An 18,642-nucleotide genomic window follows, 5' to 3' on the forward strand; every position below is an offset into this window, starting at 1 on the left:
GTAGGATATAGAAGATGAGAGCCTCAATCATCATCTAACAGAAATGCTTCATTCTTTTTAGTCAAATAACCCTATTTTACAACAGATCATTTTAAAAGAACAAACTTTGCGCTCCATTTTTAGACAAGCTGTTAGGAACAGAAAGCTAAATCTCAGATGCTACATTAACAAACTGCATGGGAAGGGGCGTTCCATTTTTTTTAACCCTGTGCACCAAAAGTCATAATGCATGATGACTTATAAAGTTAACAGCAGGTAAATTTCTGTTCAGGCTTTACAGAAAAGTTTGTATGATGTATGTATACTTTATATAAGCTCAATATTTAACCAGTCATGAATAAAGCTCTAAAATGCTTTATGAAAAGTCAACCAAAGCCTGAAAGATACCAACACTTTATTTCTGGTCGTAATCTCCCATTTAGGCAAAAAGCCACATCACACAAAGCTGGAGCTGCTTTTTCTTCCCTAGTAATACAAGACAGGTGTAGTAACACATAAATAAACTGAAATGTCACTGCATATTTATGTCATTATGAAAGCTCATGGGGACCTAGATTTAATGGAAGATCTGATGTTGTATTCATCTCACATCATTGGCCAGTTGCTCATAAATAGAGGAAAAGCTGTTTTCAGGAGCTACTATTTAATCAAATGCGGTTTAATTTAGAAAGTTTTGTACAGCACAAGAAACTGCCTGTGCAATAGTTTTAATAAGGATATGTGAGCAAAGGCCATGTATTCTATGCTCTCGGTGTGGGGTCTGTAGGAAATCAAGTTTTCAGCAAGACTGACAATGGAGCCATTGAGCCTCCTAAATGCTCTTCAGCCCACTGCGGACAAATGCATACTATGCCTTGATGACAAATAAGTATAATGACAAAGATGCAATCATGAATTTATGAACATAAAATGCTTTCACTCTTTCTCCTGCTTTCATTTCATTAAAGACTAAACAAAATTACAGATTAGTTGGAGATTGCATCACTGTGCACATACTCAGCTCACTAGGTACACATTTCTTGTAAACCCCAAAACTCTTAAGGTAGGCTTACAATTACAGGCAAGTTGTACTGTGGTACAGAATTCAGTTTTGTTCAGAAGGAACAGGAAATCAATTAGTTTGCATCATCGTTCCAGGAAGATTCATCCTCAGCTAGTCCCCTTTTTACATACTGTTATATCAAGTCAAGAATAGTTTGGTTTGCTTTTCTGTCTTCTTTTTGAGCAATCTGCCTAGACCTATCTTTGCTGCTTTGCTTCAGGACATAACGTGTATCCACATCCTGTTGTTCAAAAGCAACCCCAGTATTCTTGTGATTGCTTATGACATTTGAATTCCTACATACTTAGTACACTGCTAAAATGCCTTCTGAATTCTCAAGGAAATTATCTTTTTTAAACACTGCCAAAAAAAGAAATTTGAGAATTTATATACTCAGGTAAAACATCATCATATTCTTGGTATGATGGAGATAATTCATTTTCAGTACACAAAAATAAAAATTTGGCTCCAGGTCCAGTAAGCACATGTGTACAAAATTTACGGAAAGTTGAAGAGAATTATGCTATTCTCTCTCTATGTCTGTTCTTTATCTGCTGGCAAAAAAAAATATGTGACAGCTAAACTTAAAATTGATTGAAAGTTGTCTAGCACTGTAATATTCAATTCAGTAATGGTCTCCAAGTCAAAGACACTTGAAAAATACCTAAACTGCTGGCAAGCTCTTCAGAACACACGGAATCCTACTTAGTTCTCATGAATCCAAGTTATTCTTTCAAAAGCCTTTAAAACTAAAATAGCCCATGATATCAGCCTGTCATTTGTGACCTGCCCAGCATGGCCACTCTTAAAGATGGGAGACAGAACAAGAACACTGCATGGATAGAATAATGATTTATTGGAAACAAATATTTACATAAAGTATAAAGGCAATCACTTCAACCATTTATTTTTTAACAAGACAAAGCTACCCCATTACAAGATTTGTTCAGTAACAGGATTAGATTTAGCAATGATGCAGAATATTTTAAATCCCTGAGACTGAAGCTCTCTCACCTTTTATGCACTCCATCCCCCCCACCCCCCCATCCCCTGCAAACATGCTGGAAATTTAATTTCCTGCTCAGGTGTGCTTTTAGTGGATTACCATCCAAAATTACAGCGTCAGTTTTACATCAGCATGAAATTTAAGAATGCAAGCAAGCCCAAGTTTCCTATCAAGTTCATTCACATTCAGGTGCGGGCATCCAGTTTAAAATTACTTCCTACCTAAAGCTGGTATCCAAACTGCTTTATAGATAAGGCTACCAACTCTGAAGATATAAGTTGTTCCCCTTAAATCAGACGTGCAAGCCAACTCCAACTTTTTTTTTTTCATCTGGACACAGCTAATGGTTTTTACTTTTCATACCGGGGTATTGAGATGTGAATGCAAGGTTTTAGGCACAAGTCCTTTTATATCTGGATGTAAAGCCATCACAAGGAAGCTTAGTAATACAGAGTTCTAGTTCCTGCTGCAGACTTGTAGTAATTTACCTATATGCCCTCAGCATTTTCTACGTTTATAGCAGGCAGACATTTTAAGAATGACAAACTTGGGTAGCAAAAGTGTTCCCTCCTAAGCAATGCAAGTTCCATTATTCAATTCGATCCGTTATCTAAATTCAAGTAGGAAGCCACCCTTCAAGGCCACAAAGGCAGATCCAGGCATAACACATGTAGAGAATTTTCAGTCCAAGTTCAGACATTTTTCCTAGCAAGATCGTTGTGTCTTGTCAGAGGATGTAATATTTCAATAAACAGAACTCCTCTAGCTGACACATGATAATCAGTATAAGCAAAGCATAGGGGACAAGGCTAAACTGAAAAACTTTCAAAAGGATGCAGCTGATGCCACCTTGTCAGTGGCTAGCTCTTCACTTGGAGAGGGAAACAAAGATCTAATAAAACTGAAGGCATAAACCAACTAAAATAAAATTATTTCCAATATTAGAGGTAGATTTTATCCAGTGTAATAGATAATAGCCACTCCTGTAAGTGCAGAGCTCTAGGAATTAAACAATTCAGATCAACTTTGACCTATCTGCTCTTAGAATAATTATGGCAAGCTTTTTGCATATCCTTCAAGAAAGTAGGCACACCACTCTGTAAAGAGAAAAGTAGAAAAATCATTCTTGCGTAATGTAATCAAGAAAAACTATAAGCAAAATGAGAATTCCCACTACACAGATCAAGGCCTTCAAACAGACACAGGACAATTCTAAGATCTTGTACAAAGCAGCGCACCATTCCTTTAATCCTTCATGAACAGACTGCATTATTGAAGCTTGGTTGTGTTAAGACTATTCACATATGCTCTGGAACATGGATTTGTTGATTTTGTTGCACAAATTTACCTGTCTGGTTGACTAACCAAAGGAATCTGATAGGAATAAAAACAATAATTTGAGACAACTGCCACAAAAGCAGACAATAGCAAGACTCTAAAAAAATGGGACTGCATAGGAGCTAGAAAGGTCAATACATCCATTTCAGAAAAAATAATAATTCTACCCAACATGCAGAAGGCAGGTATGGATGCAGTGATTACATTGTTTGAAACAGGTTAGCCAAAGACAATTGTGCTGTCACCTTTACTTACCTTGGCAGCCCAATTGACCAGCCACGATGGAATCATGCCACCAGGATTATCAAAATAGTACATATAGACTAGAGATAAGAGAGAAGTTACCAGAAAGTTATCCAGCCATAGTCTGAGTATTAGCTATAACACCATTTGACAGGAGCTGTCGGTGTGCATGACTGAATCCCCAATTACAACCGTTCTGCTCTCAATTCTTCACAACAATAAAGTCAACTTGTACTGAAGTGGAATATGAAGTAAGTACAGCCATTCCCAGTTAACCTCTGGGAAGCTGAGAGCACCGTGATATTAGTTTAGACTATTGCAAACCATTTTAGGTAGCCTGTCATAAAATAAGGTTGTCTTTAAAGGACTAATCATCTCAGACAGGAGTGAATCTCCAGGCAAACCCTTTAATCTATAAATCTGTCAAATGTGATACTTATACCATTGCTGAGTTAACCACATTGCAGCCAGCATCAGATTCTACCCAACTAAACTGGCTGGCAGGAAAAGAAGCATGGGCTGGGGGTGGGAGAGTGGGAAGCGGGGGCAAAATGAAGTAGTCTGTTTATTCTTAGCTACTCAGCCCAACTGTTAAATAAAAGATTCTTAACAGTAGCACGCTGCAGTGGTCATTTCCAAAAGTTTCATTCATTTTAAAGTATTCCTAGTGCTCAGTACATCCACTTCATAGCAACTGTTTTAGCTTAAAATTTCCAGTCTCCCTCTTTGTGCATTTTGCTAATACACACACTCTTTGGCTACATGACTTGTGATCACAGTTTCTTGACTTCTTACCTTTAGATCCAGTCTTGCCGTCACTTTCAATTGCCAGACTTTGTTTATAGCTTTTAACTCTGATAATGCCAGGCTTTTCAGGGCACTGAGGAACAGATACACTTTGAGCTAACACAACCCAGATCTTCCGCCCATCAACATCCATCTCTCGGCATTCACGAATGTAGACATACTGTATTCCAAGTTGAGGAGGCACGTCGAAACAGTCTTAGTTTGACATATGATGAATTGACAAGTAAATTCCATTACAAATGCCAGCCCCTTCAAGATATTTCTTATGCTTCTACAGGATTCAACCCTGCAGTGTAAGAATTCAGCTATGTGAGCTTTCATTGTGTGTGGGAAGAGGCACCCACACTCTTCTTCATGCTATACATATTCAAGTAACACGAGGACTGCAAGATCTTAGATCAAGGGGAGCAGAGCAGTAGAGTTCGTACATTGTTGGGATCCCTGGGAGACCAGGTGACAAAAACTGCAAGAGGAATAAAAAGCTTGAAAGGATACATCTCTGTTTGAGAGAGGAAAAGGGTACTTCACTTCCCAGTAGATTACTTTTTCACCATCATATGTTTTCTCATACAATTCTAAGTTGAAAAAGCAAGATTGTTAGATACTTTTAATTTCTACAGCAACAGAACCATACATGGCACAAAAAATGGCTCAGATTTCTGACATGAGCACATTTTACACACAACCCTTATGTCAAAATTGATGCATACAAAATTGTAGCAGTAGAAGACATTAAAAAACGTTCTGCAGCAAGGTTGTTCAAGAACCAAATACACAAGAGTAGGTGGCCTGTTTTTCTGCTGCTATTTAATTCATTGAGGGGAAAAAAACCCCAACAACTAGAACAATTCTGGAAGGAGGCAGAGTCAAATTCCTATTCAGACAGTTCGCTCATTCAAAGCCTTTCCATTTCAAAGCTTTTTCCTCATCTATGTATATTCTGTATAATTCTGAGCCACAAGTACAGTATGCTTTTTCACAAGTATGTCATTATCCTTGTAAATGATTCTGAATTAACATAGAACTAGGATGACTACTGCTTTCTAATACGTGAAGAGGTCTTATACGAGGGATTAATGACGTTTGGAAAAGCTATTAGGAACTTCACTGCAGTTTATACCGGCAACAGTGAACACGAAGCTTGAGCAGTTAATGAGCCTTCATTACACCACCTTGAGTCCGCCTGGAAACTCAATCAGAAGGCAGCTGGATAGGAAAAAAAAATAATATCTAAGAATAGTCCCTGAAACATGTCAGTAACTCAGTGAGCAGTACGGGATGCACAATACTCCCAGTGTTGTAATCAACTACAGGATTATGCTGTCCACCAGAGGTCAGTGGAGCGCTGGTTCATTAGCTTTACTTTCGTTTCTAACTGCAGAGCTTTCCTTTTTCAAAGGGATTAAGACACTATTTTAACAACCTCCATGCAATTGTTAGCTACTAACTCATCTACCTTTGTGTCTTTACAAACATAGAAAAAACATACAATAGGTAAGTCGCGCCCCACCTGTATCCACTTTAGTCTGTCAATACTAGCAGACAGCTGATCAAAGCAGCACAGGGTGCATTTTAATCCATACCCAGATTTCACTTAGCATTATTACAACAGACCACAAGTCTGTTTTATTCATAAGAGGTACAGCTGCACTGGCTGCTTTAGCAGCCAATTATTACCGTTAAATTGTTGGGAAGTATGATCTCAATCGGAATGGTGTTGCCATCAGGAGTAGCAAGTTTCAATATTGCTCAGGCCTGACCATTTTGTATCATGCCACAGAAGCACGTGGTTCCCCAGTCACTACTCTACAGTTTAGTCACAGCTTCCCTACCGAACTGGCAGCTGCAGCACAGACCAGGCCCCAGGATGTCCACATCTTGTAATATCTGCTTTGGAAACAGCCAGGGTGCTAACAGCAATGAACAGCAGCTGCAGACTGAACATTTCCGAGGCCTCAGGCAAACCCTTGGCAAGAACAGATCAAAGCACAACCCCTCTGAAGTACTCACAGGAATCCTGGCCATACCTACCACCTCTCCGGCCTTCATAAAGAGTTTTGATGAACAGAACTACAGGATAAAGATTAGCTCCTCTTATGCTTAGTGCAGGAGCAGTTACTTTTTCAACTAAAAAGGCGTCTACTTCTACTCTGGTCACATTTTTATTTTGATGCCAGCCAGCAGTTCATCAGACAACTCTTATTTGGACTGCCATTATTGCACAGCTGCAAGAGCAACAGGGAATATGAACAGTAAAACAAATAGCAAGGAGGCTCTGAATGGAACTTTTCTGTTTTTTCTCCCTAAACGTAGAAGGAGAAAAAACAAAATTGAAAATATTGGCTAGCACTACTTCATCATATGTGCAGTTCTAAAGAATGGGCAGGCTTGTGTCAAATTTTAAGCTAAAAGGAAATCATTAATGTCATGCTTATGCCCTTCAAGAGTTAACTTCTGTGAAACACTGGACTTGAAGTACCAGCACAAGTATAAATTCACAGGCGAACATATCATGGTCGGCAAGGATATAAACACCAGCTCGGCAACATTATCTAGTTTTTAGTTTAAGGGTGTAGCTTCCCCCAACTGCTTCCTTTCTTTTCTCTAAGAAGGCATTACAAAAAAAAAAGTGTTTGTTTAAGAAGGATTCGGTTCTCCTAAATGCGCTTAAATCAACGACTACTGAAGCAACTTAAGATTTAACATAGTATTTTTACATCCAATATGAGAATGTTGAGTCCCACTCCAGTTCTTTTTGTTTCACTAATGCCAAAGTGGCCTTTTCTACAAGAAAGTTATTGCCCATTTTGACAAGTAACACTCACTAACGAAGACAAAGCTTCTTAAGCTTGACCAAGTACTGACATGAGTCAAATATGTGGTTCTCTGTGTCAATACAGAGAATAATAATGCCACAGGCAGTACCAGTAATTGTTCACCATAGAGCTGGCCTAAGGCATGACAAGCACAACTTTTAACAATTCTTTGGTTTTTAACACTGTTCAGCAAAACACTTTGACCATGTTTCAGTTTTATTGGCCTGAACTGATTTTAAGCACAGGCTTAAAATGGAAGGGCTCCCCATCTTTAAAATAAATGGATCACTGGATGTCCACAGCAGCTGAATCCTTACCTTGTCACTGCTGACTTGTTTTAGCATTATATGGATATCCAGGTTCAACTCCCTTTTTCAAAGACAACATTAAATAAACACAACTAAATTAGTTCTTCCTTTCTCTGTAAAAGCTCGAAGTCACCGACTATTCTCTCGATACACCCATTTCTGATTGTAAAGGGTGACAAGAACAACCAATGCTTTCAGGAAAAGACATTCCATCACACATCAAAGTGGTGCAAGCCATTGCATGGCTTTGCTGCGATATGCAAAGATGCACCAAAGGTACCATCTCCATTTCTCCGCAGAACATCTACTGAAATTTAACCTAGGAATTACAACAACTAGAAGCTACAAGGTGCCCCGGCATAACAAGTGATGCCAATTATACGCTTTAAACAACATGGAAAGAATTCATTCCAGAAGGAAGCTACACGGTGATGAGATGTTAGCTGTTCCATGTCAATGTTTACTTACAGAAGGTACTTACGTCTGTTTGGAAGTCTTTGGATGCAGCAACTTTAAAATACCTTTGAAGAAACTTTTAGTGGGAAGAGTCAATGTGGACATAAAGCTTGCTTTTAAACTGCCTAGATGAGCTTACCTTTAACATACTGATCCCATTGTTTTCTGAAATCTAAATCCATATAGACATCCGCACACAGTTTTGGGGGACAGTCAGCAAGACCACCGAAGATTTTATACTCATAAAGTCCCGATTGCTGTGGAAACAGAATGGGGAGAGGAAAAGTCACACAGGAAAGGGAAGTACTCTGCAGCAGGGAGAACAGCTGAAGGAAGTTAGGTGGGGCGTATACTACAAATTTGCTCAAGTGCTGTGAAAGTGTTCAAAAAAACAATGCAAGATTCAGTCTTTAACCTCTCGACTTTTTCATCTAGACATGAAAGTTTAAATCCAGGCAGGCTGACCTGCACAGCACAATGGTTGTTCCTTCCCTTACACCAGTACACATCTACTTCGTGAGCAGTTCCAAAGGGAGCGTGTTCTTTCACACACACACGCCCCTTTTCATCTCCAATCGTCAGTGGGGATTAAATCCTGCCCAGAAGCATTAAATTGTTGTGGCAAGGTCTCCAGACTCTATATAACATGCTTAAGAATCTTGGCCATTTCCAGGAGGTTACCAAGTACTGCACGATCTGGAATAAGTTTTCCAGCAACTCAGGTATGCTTATACTTCAGGCTGTGACACAAGAATGCTCTACAATGCTCGTGCTTAGATACATTGCATTATTATATCTGCCTTGAACATTTAGCAGCTCTTTTCTTTCTGAAAGCTGCCTGCACTGAAAGGATATCTCCTATGTTAATGCTTTTAATGTTTCTCTCAACATATGGAAACTCCATCTGTGCTTATAGAGAAACGTTTGTTCTGTTCTTAGTACCAGTTCAGTTACTAAATTAAAACAACTAGAGTATTTTGAATATACAGAGTAGGAGTCAAATTCAAGCACTCCCAAGGAAAGGGAGGGAAGAATTATACAACATTCGGTTAGTGAATGGTTGATTTTTCTTCTTCCCCTCCCCTTCACAAACCAACCCTAGAAGATGAAGATTTGACATACAAGAAAATAAGAATGAGATCAAGAAGCTTAAGCTACGCATCTTCACAGAAGCATCAATCTCTAACTTCAAACCTCAACAGTTTGGCACCTGCACAGCCCCATGCACTCATATCATCTTTGTAAAAGGCATCAACATTTTTATTGTCACAAGAAAAACTAATTTTGAAAATATCACACCTGAAATAATTGAGCTGAGACCCAACAGCATACGCCAAAGCACAACACTGGTACTTCAAAAATAGTTGTTTTAGCTTAAACACTGTTTCATTCCAGGTCGCTAGTCTGCAATCCTGTGTGGCTTATCTTGCATGTATGTGTATTTACATTGTGTCGCATACGGCAGGAGAACAGCAAACCACAATTCTCCGCACTCTCCTAGGAATTCAGAAAAGAAGTCTTACTTCCCATGTCAGTGGGCTGCTCTTCCACTTCTTGTGGAAGAGGGAAATCATTCCATCGCCTTCTGAACTACCTCCTGATTTGAAAGGAAGACGGGTGGAAAATCAGTTTGAAGGGAGTTTTGCAGAGAGGGAGAGGAAGGGAAGCAGGAGCCTGCAAATCAGGAGGATGCTCTAATCCAGGAGGATGCTCAGGAGCAGGGAGGGCTCTCTCCACATCCCCTCGGAGGGAGCTCGGGAGAGGCGTGGGACCCCGTTGGACCCACAACTGCCCCTGTCTCCGACAGCACCTTCCACCAGGAACTTCTCCAGCCGCCAGCTGTTCACAACCTTTCAGAGCTCACAGTCTGCAGGTTCCCCAGCGGTCTGTAACAGCGGCGTCCACCGCAGCCGAGCAGCTTTCCCCAGCCGCAGTTAATAGCATTACCCTGAAAGCTGCTTTCTGGGAGCCTGGAGAAACCGAGACCAGGCCGGTAGCGCCCGGACGGTTACCGGACCTCAGCCGGGCCTGTGGGGGGAGCCGCCCCTCGGCCCCCGGCGCCCCCCGGCCCCGCTCCGCTCCTCAGCCGCGCTGCCCCGGCTCAGCCGCGGGCGGGGAGGGTCCGGAGCACGGCCGCCCCCCGCCGCGGGGGAGCCCCCCTCGCCCGCCCACCTCGTCGTACAGCCGGTAGATCCTCACGCCCATGCTCTCCACCAGGAGCTGCCAGGGGCCCCCCGCCGCCGGCGCCGGCTGGTCCAGCTCCCGGCAGGCGGCCCGAAACTGCTCCTCCGAGAAGCCCCGCGGCGGCGGCGGCGCCTCCATTCTCCGCGGCGGCAGGAGGCGGCGGACGCGCCGGGCCCAGCCAATGGCCGCCGCCGCCCCTCCCCGCCGGCCGCCCGGCCCCCGCCGCGACCCGGGGCCGCCATCACGGGGCGGCGGGGCCGGGGGGAGCCGCGGGGCGCTGTCGGGGCGGGCGGTGTCTGTGGAGGTAAACCCGCCCGCGCGGGGATGCGTGCGCCTCCTTGCCCGGCACGTTTTCTCCCCGCTTTCTCCGGTTGCACGATAGGGTTCGGGTTTCCCCGCGGTGCGTGGGGAAGGCGGCCTTTAAATGTGGTGTCGTCCGTCTGGTGCCAAGGCAGGGCTCCGTCCCGGTAGTGTGTTGGTCAGGGCCTTACCTTTTGGGTGTTCCCCAAGGACAGAGATTCAGTACTCTCAATGGACACATGTATTTATATACGTATTTTCACATTTTGAAAAGTTTTCCTTATGGACTGTTCATATGAGAATATATGAAGAACCGATAAACCCTGTACAGCTGGTTGGTAGGTGTGTTGGACACCAGAGGCCCAGCTAGCCCAGCAGAGGGGCAGCAGCTCCCTGGGGTGGGCTGGAGTGGTCAGGATGGAAGGGGACAGAAAACCGGTCACCGGTCTGAGCTCAGGAAGTACCCACTGATGGGAGCAAACCTCACACCTTAAGGGTCCTGCTAAATGACACCACCTATAACAGTATGCTAACATGTGAGGCTGGCACAGAAAGCCAAAGCGTTCAGGTCATCAAAATTTAAGTGGCTAATGCAGATTTTTTCCCTGGAGTTGTAAATCTGTTTTCATTACAGCTTTATTCTTCTAATTCCCGTGAGATTTTCCTGCTGAACACTGTGTCTTCAGAATAAAATGCAAGCAGCTCTGAGCTTGGATGTCATCAAACCTACTGACAACGCTACACCAATGTACTTGGTGGTAACCTCTGTGCAAGGCTGGCAAAATTTAGCTTTTTCTAGCTTCTGTGCCAAGTGGCTGAGTTCTTTGACAAAGAGTTCACTTATGTCAGCTGTCCCTTCCAGTTCCAGTCAATTGGTTTGCAAGCAGAGCATGAGGATTTCTGGCTGACTCTGGTTTGGACACGCAAGCTGAGCATCATCCTTGCACAGTGTGGAAAGCTTTTGGAGAGAGACCTTGGCAAAGGCAAGATGGTATCTCACAACCTTCCCCCCAGCATGTAAATTTGATGCCAGAATTTGACGCGTAGCATCTTTGCTCATACATTACCTGCTCTCAGCTCCCCACTGGACAGGCAAACATTCCAGTTCTTTTGTTTTATTTTTGTAGAATGCTTACATTTATTATGTCCTTTTAGTATTAATATTTATACAATGCATATAAAATATTTTGGCTTATTTGTATTCTTTGTGAATTACAATGGTGTGCTCCCAGTCAGCCCAGCTGGTTCTCCAAAACATGATGACAATACATTTCTTATGGCTGAATCCTTACAAGTAAATTCTTGGCTGAGCTAAGTTGACTTCAGTGGAGCAATGCTGCTCACCCAACTGAAGATCTTGCCTTTAAAATGGAATAGGAGACAATTGTCTTTAGGTGAAACTGATGTAGTTTATCTTGCAGAAATATTTCTTTAAATGGTAGTTTTACTTTTGCAGCTATTTTATCACATTTCTATCTCACTTTTAGATCCCATTCATGCTCTGGAATAGGGCTTACATGAGACTGAGAGAGCTTTTGGCTCTTGCTTCTACAGAGGTGGCTTTCACCCAGTATGAAAGAGGAGTTGTGAGTCACAGGTTGATGTTTAACATGCAGCAAGGACACATGCCTGTAAATTATCCTGTGAGATTACACGATCTCTTAAGGAGCCTTGTTTGTGCAAAAGAACTGGTGATCACAGCGCAGGGCCGCCTATTGTTTTACGGCAAACGTTTTGCATTATACAGCTGTCTGCATGGCATCAGAGTTGTAAATTGGCACAACTGACTGGCCACTCCCTCCTCCCCTCAGCACTCCCATGAAAAAGAGATTTATCTCACAAGGCTACTCTAGGGACCTAAACTTTCAAAAAAGGCATTACTATGTGACCTTTTTTCTTGGTAAATAAGGAGTGGTGAGTACTGAGAAAGCACAAACTGTTCTGAAAGGAGACTTTATTTTCTATTTTCACGTATGTTTATGTAAGTATTATTATTTATCACTTGTATGACCATGTATTGCCCTTAGCTTGAACCCAAACCCTTTGTTATCTGTATCACTAGATATCGTGGCTGTATTCTGGGGTGAGTTCAGCCACAGCGGGGACTAACTTCCTAGAGCTCTGCCCCAGCAGTGGGATAGCAACTGCTTCAGGGCAGCTGGTTCTGGGAACATGAACCCAAGCTTGAGCACAGCTACCAAAGGCAGCCTAGATACAGCACGATCCAGTCCCACACATGGATCAGGGACCTAAATACTAACTGAATGAAAATAGAGGGTTACTATTCTAGGGCAATGAGGGGGAGTTTCAAAAGTGCCCACAACTTGACCCACATACTTAGTACTTCTTAGGTATTTAGCTGCTGCTGCGTTCAGAGGGAAATGATACCTCAAGGAAACTTGCTGATCTGGGCTATCAATGGGATTAATGCACCTAAATTGCCCACCTGTTTTTTAGAATGGAAATAGTCTGTATTAATTCCACCCTAGTTACCTAACCTTTCTGCTACTGAAGTCAACGCTGAGTAATCCATTGAATTCTACGGTGTGGGATCAAACCAGTAAATTGGACAACTCCTCCATCAGGAAATCGTATGTGGCCAGAAATGAAAACAGTAATGAATACTACGTTGATGTTTTCAGGCCCCAGATGATTTTCCGTGTTTGTTTTGGATATGGCTGTCCATATGTGAGAGAGTGCAACCAGCTATATTGTGTTTTCATGCATCTGTCTCTGTGTGGCACTGGTGCACTTTGAGAAATTCTTGAAGATGAACTGGAGATGTGGGATTTTGATGGATTCAACTGCTGTGCAGGCATTTATATACTATTGTCATTCCATTTTACTTAGAGCATTCCAAAAACCCTGCAAAAGTGCTGAATAGTCCTGACACACCAATTATACAGTATACACATTCATATTTCTATTATACCCAGCCAAACCAATTATAATCTTCTGCTACTGTTGTGTTATTGACTGAATTATGTAAAAGCCTTTCTTACAAATTGTTTCATGACTTTTGCAGCTTGCAAGAAGCAAATTCTTCATCCAGAAACAATAGCATCTCCCACCACAGACATGCATGTTTAAGGCGGTCTATATTCTCCTCTCCTGTATGAGTCAGAGAGAAATCCGTTTTTTCAACACTTTTAGAATATGCAGAAAATCTAGCCTGTCTGCCACACTTGAGATCTTTATATATTTTATATACTGTATGTATAAAATATATTTTTGTAATGTATTTTTTTATATTCCTGCCTAAGTTTATAGGCAGGAAGTGGCACCCAGAGTGACAATCAACTCTTTTTGCAAAGAACTAGCGCAAGACATGCACTGTTTGAGCTGCCAGAAGAGGTGTTAAGTGGCCATTAAACACTGGCTTCTAACAGCCTTCTTCATAGAGTTGAATTTAACCCCAAACTATGACTATATCAGTATTGAGTATCTAGTTTCAGCAGAGCGCCACCCAAACAGAAGAGGATTCAGAGAATAACTGGAGTTCTGCTGTTTTCCTGTCTTCAAATATTAAGCATTTTTTTTATTTTTGGTGAAGAGTTTCAATATGCCGGACTCCTGGTGTCAGGACCCATCTCTCATTTGGCCATGTTTACTTTTGATTTACACCTTTTAGCCACAGCTTTTCTGGAAAGTAATGCACTCCCAGTGCAAATAAACTGGAGATTGTGAGGTGTGACCTGTTTACCTGGCTTTGAGGAAAGAGGGGTAATTTTAAAACTTCGCTGTAGGAAAGAAGGGATTGCACTATTATCTGCGTGACCTAAAATGACTCATTCAGAAGATAAGCAAAACTATTTAGATCTTGACTTGATTTGGCAAATGGTTGTTACTACCACACCCTCTACTTTCCTAACCTGTTTACATGGATGTAGAAATATTTCAAAACATTTCCTTTAGCATGTGATGCTAAAGCAGATGATATATATGAAAATCTCTCATTTGTGGGAGTAGTGAGAACTGGTTTTTCTGCAACAGTTCTTTCTTTTCTTTCTTAACTGCCCTTTAGCAGACACTGATTTACTGTTAATTTCACAGAAGTCATCTATTATGTAGGAGAACACCTGGAGTTTTTTAGCTATATGCAGTATTTTAGATAGGTCTTGTGTATAAATTTGGTCCCAAGGATTGTAGGAGAACAAAGAAAGACTCATCAGACAGGGTAAAAGCCAAAAGATTTAAAATTAACGTAAAGACATTAGAAAAAATAGAAATAAACCATAGTTTTTTATCAGTGAAGATAGTAAAATTTAAATGAATTGGCAAGACAAATTCTCCATCTCTTGATTGGATGATTTTCTGAAAAAATATACTTCAGATGAGCAAAGAATTCTGGTTTCATAGTACAGATCTATGGAATGCTTGTATTAGGCAGGATGTCAACTAAAATAATCTGAAGGCTGCTTCTGGCCATAAACCTGCATATCTGTGCACCAACAACCACTGAACACCACTGGCAAGTGGCAATTTCCCCATAACACTTCCATTCCCTTCTCACCAATTTTCCCAAGCTGTCAAGAACCTACAGAGAAGCTTGTTTTAAAGGAAGTAATTCAACTGATGGCCTGTGTAGGTTAGCTGAAAGCTCATCATTTTCTTTCTACTGCCAGAGTGTCAGTTACAACTGGCTGAACTGCTCCATATTCATTAGACTGACCCTTTGAAGAGGCAACAGCATGTGCTTTTTATGCCATATCTACTGGCAGAGCAGGGGAGCAAGATAAAAAATGTTTCTTGACATCATCCACTATGTGAGCTTGGACAAGTCACTTTTTCAGCTCTTTTGTCTGCATTTCCATTCATGTCTTTGTGCCCTGTAAATTCTTTGGGGTACTCGGTGAAGGTGGAAAACCCAAAAAAAGCCCTCAGCAGAGCCATGGGAAGAGATCATACCTACCCTGCCTTGAATCTCAGCTGAATCTGCTGGATCCTACTGCAATACAGTTATGGTGAAACTACATTGTCTTGTGTTTGTTACCAGGCTTCCTCCTAGCCCGGCCAGAAAGCTGCCACGTTGGCTAAAGATTCAGGGGTTCTGTAACCGACTTCTGTAAGATTCAGGATTTTGCTTCTGGTGGTGTGGCGCATCCCTCTGTTAATTAAAAGCACATGTCCACATAAGGAATGCAGCTCTTCAAATGTGAACTTCATGTAATTATGAAAGCAGTAGGAGATAAGAATAATTGTTTTCAGTTCCAGATGTCCTGTCTTCTTCAGCACTGCAGGAAGATTAAGTGAAAGTCGAGTAGGGCAATAACAAAGTCCAAATGCACAGCAGGGTAACTGATGTTGACCAAAGTAGTGGTAGGATCTAATGGAGTTCAAAGAAAATTATTTTCCATACTCCTAGTCACCAAAGAGGTTCCTCACTATTGTTATAAGCACATCCATTTCATGAGCCTGATTACACACCGAGTGGGTGGTTTGGTTTGCATAGCTATCAACCAACAGGGCTGAACTCCTTTGTGCTGCAAACTGCTTTAATGAGAGGGGAGCTACAGCATTTTATGTGAAATTATTTGGTTCCCTGGTTTAACTGGCTTTGTTAAGGACTCCATTCCCCATCAGAAAACACATACACTGCATGGTATGATAAGAACAATTTACAACATATTAAACATGTTGAAAGAGTGCTTTCTAAAACTTCCAGTAAATGTGATCGACTGGCGTGTTATGTCTGTGTGTGGGCTTAGGGATGAAATAAAGGAAAATTCAGTAGAGGGTTAGGGAAAAGGCAAGAAAAACTAATTGAATAGGGAGTCCACAATGGTTGTACTTTGCCAGATTAATGAGTCACTGTTTGCTGTGCTGTTAAGGCCCAGGAGACTGTTAGAAACTCAAAGGAAGCCATGAAGTATTGCAAGTGTGCCTTAGCAGGCAAAGCAACAGCATTGCTCAATTTAGGAGTAAAACTCTGCTCCCTCAATAGGCTGCATGACTTCCAGAATCACACAGCCTTCTTGCTTATTGTCCCAGCCAGCCGCTGGGGCTGCACCTCCGCTGAAGCAGCTGTGTTAAGGCCACAGGGAGGAGATTTTGTCATTGAGGGCAGGTCGGAAGGGGGAACTATGTAGCATTTAAGCATGGCAGTCCAAAATTGTGAACCTGTAACCCCTCACTGCAGCTGTTGCTCAGTCCTGCAGTTTCCTCAGCTGTTTGCACCGAATTTCTACAGGTGCCAAACGTGCTGCTTCGGGTATATTTGGTACTTCTTTCCTTATATCCTTGGAGAGTCATGCTCAGAACGCAGCAGGACCTTAAAAGGCAGAGGTAGTCAGTCATCCCTTTTTTGAAAGGCCAGAGGGGTGGTGCCCAAGTTGTATTCGACCCTTACGTGCCTGAGAGCTACAAACCCACCCTTCTGGGGGAGAGCTCACTGATCTCATCACTAGAGACATCATTCCCATCGCTTTTCATTGCAGCTTTTCTGCTTCACAAAAAGGAGTTACAAATGCACTGGGGCTAGAAGAGAGCATGACTTTCTAGCCTATTGTTAGGGCATTTATTTGTACAGAAACCCGTGAATTCTAAGCCCAGGTTCAATGCTTGTTTATGTGTACTTCAGATTAGTTCCTCAAAAAGTCAGTATTGGGAGTTATTTTATGCAATATGTTCAGTATTTTATGTAATACTTTCAGTAATAAACTTGGCATGGAAAAGTGAGAATGTACTAGTGAAACTGTTGACGGTGTAAGCATGGGAGGGAGGTCCTCTATCAACATAGGAGGACCAAATACTACACTGGAAGGACTACAGAGGAATTGACGTAATAGGAGTGGGGTGAGGTTTAGGTCATGCACATATGTGCTAACAGCAAGAATTGCTGATATAAAGTGATAAATGGAACTAATACTGGAGAAAAATCCAGATATACTGAACCATCAGAGGATAATTATGAAATGCTAGTATTTCTGGTAGAGACAGGACAATACTTGCAATTCCATGCAGAATAGTGGTAGGGTCACATCTGAAAAAATTATGATTGGAAATAAGACTGAGAGAGTCTGATTTCTACCTCGTAGGACATTAGATGATTAATTGCCAAAAGAAAGAAGATCCATTTCAGCCAAAGGCTTGTTTATCCATGTATAATTGCCTATGAATACATGCAGCTAGAAACAAGACTGAGGTTCCTAGATATCAGCAGAACAGGCTCATAGCCTTTCAACAGGAGTAGGAAACCCGGTTGGTTTGAGGTGGAACTTGTCAAGTTTAATAAAGATGTTACCTGGCACGGCCGCCTGTACTAGGAGGAACTTGACTAAATGGCCCAAGAGATCCTCTTTAATGGCAGCTCCTCTCAGATCCAGTTTGCTTGTCATTTCTGCTGAAATGCCGATGTATTTGGAGACAACACGAGCAAATGGGGAAAAAATGCCAGTTTCTTGTATAAAGCTGTGGAGCTCTTCCAGAACCCCCTGGCTGATTCGGCTGGAGGAGATGAACCCTTGGCAGGGTCTCCATCACTGGGGAGTTCTTAATGATACACAGGGTGAAATCCTGGCCCCTGTAAAGTTGATGGAAGTTTTGCTATTAATTTCTGTGAGGCCAGGATTTCACCCTGGAAAGGGAGTCAAAAGTACATGCATGCTTTCAGAGACAGAGTGGCTGATTAAATACATCTGGTGCACTGCTCTTTTATCAATCATTGATAAAATAGAGCCTTTAAAATATAAACTTTGGGTAAGCTTAACTGCAAAATTCAAACATGTCCTTTTACAAGCCTTAAAAGCAAAATTTGTCTGCTTTTTGTCTGAAAAGAACAGAAATCATATAAAAAAGAACACACACCCGTCCTCATCCGCTCCAAACCCCTGTAGTATTTGGTGTTCTGCTGAAATAAGTGATTAAAACACAGAAAAGCCAGTTAAGATATTTCTAGATGATACATAAAACTTTATCCTCTAAGGATGTCATCCAAAACTATGTTCCTCCTCATTTAATTCCTGTCAGTTAAGCACCAGCTAGGAGTTTGTCCGGATTTCAGCATGGACTGTGCTCTTGCCCTACCACCGGGCACTGCCACTCCGGACATCCCCAAAGGGCTGGGGACAGGCGGCGAGCCCTGGCAATCGCCATGTCTTGATATGGATGGGGTCGGACACCCGGCATGGTGGCGTGCAGCAG

At 41.9% G+C, this 18,642-nt stretch overlaps 1 protein-coding gene across 2 annotated transcripts; it reads right to left on the reverse strand.

Moving 5' to 3' along the window:
• Positions 1 to 1,875: 1,875 nt before the first annotated feature.
• PCTP (phosphatidylcholine transfer protein) lies at positions 1,876 to 10,551 on the reverse strand. Of its 2 annotated transcripts, none has more exons than XM_063352366.1 (6): positions 10,189 to 10,551; positions 8,156 to 8,273; positions 4,932 to 5,011; positions 4,425 to 4,596; positions 3,642 to 3,709; positions 1,876 to 3,145 (listed from the first exon to the last, which is right to left on the reverse strand). In XM_063352366.1, exons 1-6 carry the CDS (start codon positions 10,336 to 10,338, stop codon positions 3,080 to 3,082), a joined length of 654 nt encoding a protein of 217 aa, XP_063208436.1. In that variant the 5' UTR covers positions 10,339 to 10,551; the 3' UTR covers positions 1,876 to 3,079. The 2 variants fall into 2 exon arrangements, with proteins under 2 accessions (XP_063208436.1, XP_063208435.1); XM_063352365.1 differs by lacking the exon at positions 10,189 to 10,551 and adding an exon at positions 9,316 to 10,009.
• Between the last annotated feature and the right edge of the window lie 8,091 nt (positions 10,552 to 18,642).

The sequence above is a fragment of the Chroicocephalus ridibundus genome, chromosome 14 (assembly GCF_963924245.1).
Source record: "Chroicocephalus ridibundus chromosome 14, bChrRid1.1, whole genome shotgun sequence".
NCBI classification, from domain to species: domain Eukaryota; kingdom Metazoa; phylum Chordata; class Aves; order Charadriiformes; family Laridae; genus Chroicocephalus; species Chroicocephalus ridibundus.

Coding starts and splice junctions, on each gene's coding strand:
- PCTP (XM_063352366.1), bottom strand. CDS start 10,338: ATGGAGGCGCCGCCGCCGCCGCGGGGCTTCTCGGAGGAGCAGTTTCGG. Junction 5,012..8,155: donor ATGGGATCAGTATGTTAAAG/GTAAGCTCATCT, acceptor TTTTCAACTTAG/AATTGTATGAGAAAACATAT. Junction 4,597..4,931: donor TTCCTCTCTCAAACAGAGAT/GTATCCTTTCAA, acceptor CTTGGAATACAG/TATGTCTACATTCGTGAATG.